This window comes from Melanostigma gelatinosum, assembly GCF_949748355.1.
Source record: "Melanostigma gelatinosum genome assembly, contig: SUPER_10_unloc_3, whole genome shotgun sequence".
Taxonomy (NCBI): domain Eukaryota; kingdom Metazoa; phylum Chordata; class Actinopteri; order Perciformes; family Zoarcidae; genus Melanostigma; species Melanostigma gelatinosum.
In genome coordinates this window covers 97,973-102,301 of record NW_027635322.1, presented here as the reverse complement: position 1 = coordinate 102,301, position 4,329 = coordinate 97,973, and the positions used below count along the sequence as shown (strand labels likewise).

Below are 4,329 nucleotides of genomic sequence, written 5' to 3'. Positions count from 1 at the left end.
CATGACATGTACTTTCAGTCCTCAACTCATGTCATCATATCATTTACCTGCATGTACAGTGTTCATTCTGTAAAAACAATTGATACTAATGTACAAATTAATATGAATGCAAATGTTGTTCTCTGTTATTACACAGAAGTCTTTATTGTATTTGGCAGACAACTCGTTATTATTAGTTGGAAACCCACATGTTTGTATGTAACAATGTACACTGTAACCACAATAAGCAGTTTGGAGTCGAGTGTAAGTTTTAGGGGGGTCACATGACTAGAGGGACACGCCTGCTCAGGTCTGTTTGACATTTGACCTCTAAGCACTGTTATGCCCCACCCTGTCTTATTACTCAGAGCACGCTGCAGTACGAACGTACTTAGCATAACCCAGTCCATTGTAATTCACTCTTGATTACAATGCTTATTTTCAGCCTGATGAAGGTTAAATATTAACCGAAACGTCGCTTTATTATATATTTTTATTTGTTTATTTGTGTTTAACTTCAACCAACGAGAATAAAAGGTAAAACGCAAGGCTTCTGCAACTTTTTCCTCGTGAAGTTTCCCGTCGGAGGCCATCATGGCTAGCAGAGACACACACAGACGTGAACGAAACACGGACCAATATGGAGATGAACGCAGCAGAGGCCGCAGAACACGCTACCACAGCCCAGAACACCACGGCAGACCTGCCTCCCCACGAAGAGGTAGGGTCCACTCGGACAACCGTAGGCTCAATGAGTATTCCGATGGAAACATTACCGGATACGAGCATAGTGGACAGGGCAGCTGGAGCGGAGCGCGACGCACAGATTCAACCCATAGACACCGCGCTCCGTCACCACGTTACCGCCGGTCGTACGCCTCGGTCACGAGAACTGGGCGCAGACCTGATGAAGGCGGCCCTGTTAGACGGCATGGTTCTCCTCGACGGGCACACGGAAGTGGGTCTCGGTCCAGACGCGACGGACGCGCGGAGCGCACCTGGACACAGCGCGCCACGGACAGAGATGGTCCACCCCCACGGCATATGGAGCCATCCCGACACCGTGACCACTCCAACCACCACCGGACCAGCCCGGTAAGAAGAACAGAGAGAGACTATTACAACCGGAGAGACCATGTTCCCGGCTCGCGCCGCTGGCCGCTGGAGCGAGCTCGCGGAGCGCGCGCTCCTATCGTGAGGAGCGCATTCCAACGCGATACAGGACAAAGACGTGACCCGCCCCGGAGGACCAGGGAGGAAGAGCAGGGTCGTAGAAGTGCTCGAGACCACAGCACCCGTCGACCACGGACCGGGGAGGGCCACAACAACACGCACAGAGCAGGACCACACGACGGCGGACGCAGAACGACGCAGCAACGCTCCCGCAGCCACGAACAACGGGATGACAGCGGACCCAGGTCGGATGACCCGGACTTTGCTTTGAAGTGCCGCATACTGTTCAAGGTGATAAAGACTTTACATCATTTCCTAAATGTCACAAATGAAAAACCACCTTTGACCATAGAACAAATGACAAAACATCTGACCACAGCCATCAAACCGGCAATCCCAAATCCCAACGTTTTAAAGACAATTGAAGGCAACGCCAAGAATTGGGCCAAAAATACTTTAAAAACACTCAAAGAGGATCAGTATGTGTATTATTCATAATCAGACATTCAATCAATTGCAGCAGTGAAAAGAAATAGTGTGTGATTCTCTCTATTCTTATCATGAGTCCACCTTCATCATGTTCTACAGTAATGATGTGCTGTGTACTAATAACACAGTCATATCATTATGAGTGCTTTAACCTCATGTATGCAACCAGCCATCAAGAGGACATGAGAGCAAGTACACACTAAGCACACACACAATTCAGAATGCTGAGTCAGCACAATATGTGCCATAATGTAATGAACACATCCATAAGTTTATTCAGCGCCAAATGAACTTTACGAACAGCACGGCATGCAGCGGCTTTCCCCATGTTCTCCGCATCGCAGACACTGTACTAAAATGTAGCACTCGCAGAACAGCACAAGGCTGTATCCAGTCTGAGACAGTCAGTGCTCGGCTGGGCGTGTGGTGTTCAATGTCTGCTCCAGAAGCTCTGTAAATAAATGATTCCTTGTGGGCAGAATGGATAGCGCTCGTATAGGAAGTCATCATGATGTGATGACGGATCTTGGCGATGTGGAAGAAGTCTCTCCCTATAAAACGCTCATCTAACTAATATCCTCCTTCATCAGTGGATCTCTGAGGAAGGGAGCTGCACATTAATGCAACAGAGGCTTCTTAGTTTGCTCCGCTGGTTTTAAGGATCACCGTGTGTCTCACTTTACATGCATTTCCGGAACTCCCGTATAACCCCCAGTATATGCGCAAGTCCGTATGTGACGGGAGCTGCCATGTTTTCCGGGGGAGTGACCAGCTTATCCAGCTACCTTCACTGAGCCTGCGCTGGAGCAGGTTCAAGCTTTTGGATGCGTTGCCATGGTGATTTTGCCGAACTTGCTTCGTGGAACCGAAAAGCCTGATCTACATCATCTTATCCTGAAAAGTATCCGGCTAACTAAGTTAGACACGTACGTGGAACGGGGCCCAGACGTCATTAATGATGTCACGGGAGTTCACAGATAGGACCCAAACGCAAGACCACAGGAGACAGAAGTGAATGTTAAACAGGTTTTATTTATAGACAGGTGGGTGCAGGTGTGGAGCCCGTGGTCCGACACCCGAGTGGCAGATCGACAGTGTGATGTCCCGTGGCTCGACACTGGAGAGTTGACAGATCGATGGTGTGAGTCCCGTGGCTCGACACTGGAGGGCTGGTGAGTTGACGGCGTGAAGTCCCGTGGCTCGATACTGGAGTCGACAGAGTGTAATCCGTAGACCACAACGAGAGCAGAGCGGCGGAGCGCATCCACAAACACAAGGAGGGCAGAGCCGTGGAGGGTAATCCACAGGGTTTCAGCGGGTTGAAGACGGTACGACCTGACACTCCCAGACTGCAGGACCAGAGTTTATATAGTGGCAGGCTACTCATTAAGGGGCCCTGAGTCTGGTGTGTCAGGCTGCAGGAGGTGATCAGCTTGAGTGTCCTCAGCCGTGCACGATTAAGGGTGCGGCCCTGGGAGGTGTCTGAAGGCAGAGGACAAACAGAGCACATGGCACACCACAACAGACAGGGGAATCCTGGATCCTGACAAATGAATGCTGACAGGTCTCCACCTCACAGAAACACTTGTTGTATTTGAGCATTCATAACTTTTTACATCCTACCAATGGTCTGCCCTCCAAACTAAGCCAATCGTGCCAGAGTCCTGGAGGCCTCCATTCTCTGCTGCTCCAGGCGCTGCTGGGCCTCCCAGTTCGCTCTCTCGTCCTCGAACACGCGTCTCTTCTCCTCCAGCTCTCTGTGCTGCGCCTCCAGGTTCTTCTTCATCTGCTCGTGACGCCGCTGAAGCTCTGCTTCAGAGTCTTTGAGCTTCTGCACTTTTTCCTTGACTTTCATCTCGAACACCTGCTCCATCTCCATCTCCATCTTCTTCATCTTAGTCACATGCTCTCGCCTTTCCTCCTCCATCTGGGCCAGAGGACTCTTGGTGGACAGTTGACCTTTAACCCTGTTGTTGTCCACTCCGTTGTAGGTGACCGCAGCCAGCTTCCTGCTGCGGTAGTTTTCGTAGTGGACGTTGTTCGTCACGTCCTTCAGGTCCTGCATGTGTGTTCTGATGAGCATATCTCTCAGGATGGTGAAGTCACAGTGGTCACTGTTTTCAACTTCTGCAACCCCCCAGGGGTATTGTCTCCCTCTGACTCTTTTGCTGTTCACCTCGATGATGGTGTTGCTTCCTACTACAGCCAGCGGCAACTTGTCCTTTATCTTCTTCACCAGCCGGTTCTCTTCTTCGTCATCGGTCTCTGGGAACTCGTAGATCTTGATTTTATGCTCTTGGATTTCTCGCATGACCTGTTTCTTGAACTGTTGGCATTCCTCTGGGGTGAGGGTGTCTGCTTTGGCGATCAGCGGGATGACATTAACGTTTCGGAGAAATCACTCCTTCTTCAGGCACATGGCTTAATTGACGGTCACGCGAATTTCGTGACCGTTTCATTGTAACTTGTAAAACTGTGTCTAATTGCCGTCTCCCCCAGTGAGGTTGAGTTTAGGGCAACAGTACAGGGACTGGATAAAAAAATGGAGGCTGGGTCGGAGGGCGATAGCCACCTCACTGACAACATTCCACGCAGCGAGTACGGTAAAGGCACGGGCTAAGTTAGGTGAGGGTTTTTGCCTCCCGAACGTCATGACAACGTCCGAGAGAAGTGCACTGTCCATAAACC

At 50.3% G+C, this 4,329-nt stretch overlaps 1 protein-coding gene across 1 annotated transcript; it reads right to left on the bottom strand.

Annotated features, from left to right (window-relative positions):
* Positions 1-3,283: 3,283 nt before the first annotated feature.
* Positions 3,284-4,024, bottom strand: LOC306783955 (septin-7-like; the record flags this gene model as incomplete). Its single annotated transcript, XM_079297381.1, has 1 exon — positions 3,284-4,024. A coding segment is annotated over one exon (741 nt), but the record flags the coding sequence as incomplete, so codon positions are not given.
* Between the last annotated feature and the right edge of the window lie 305 nt (positions 4,025-4,329).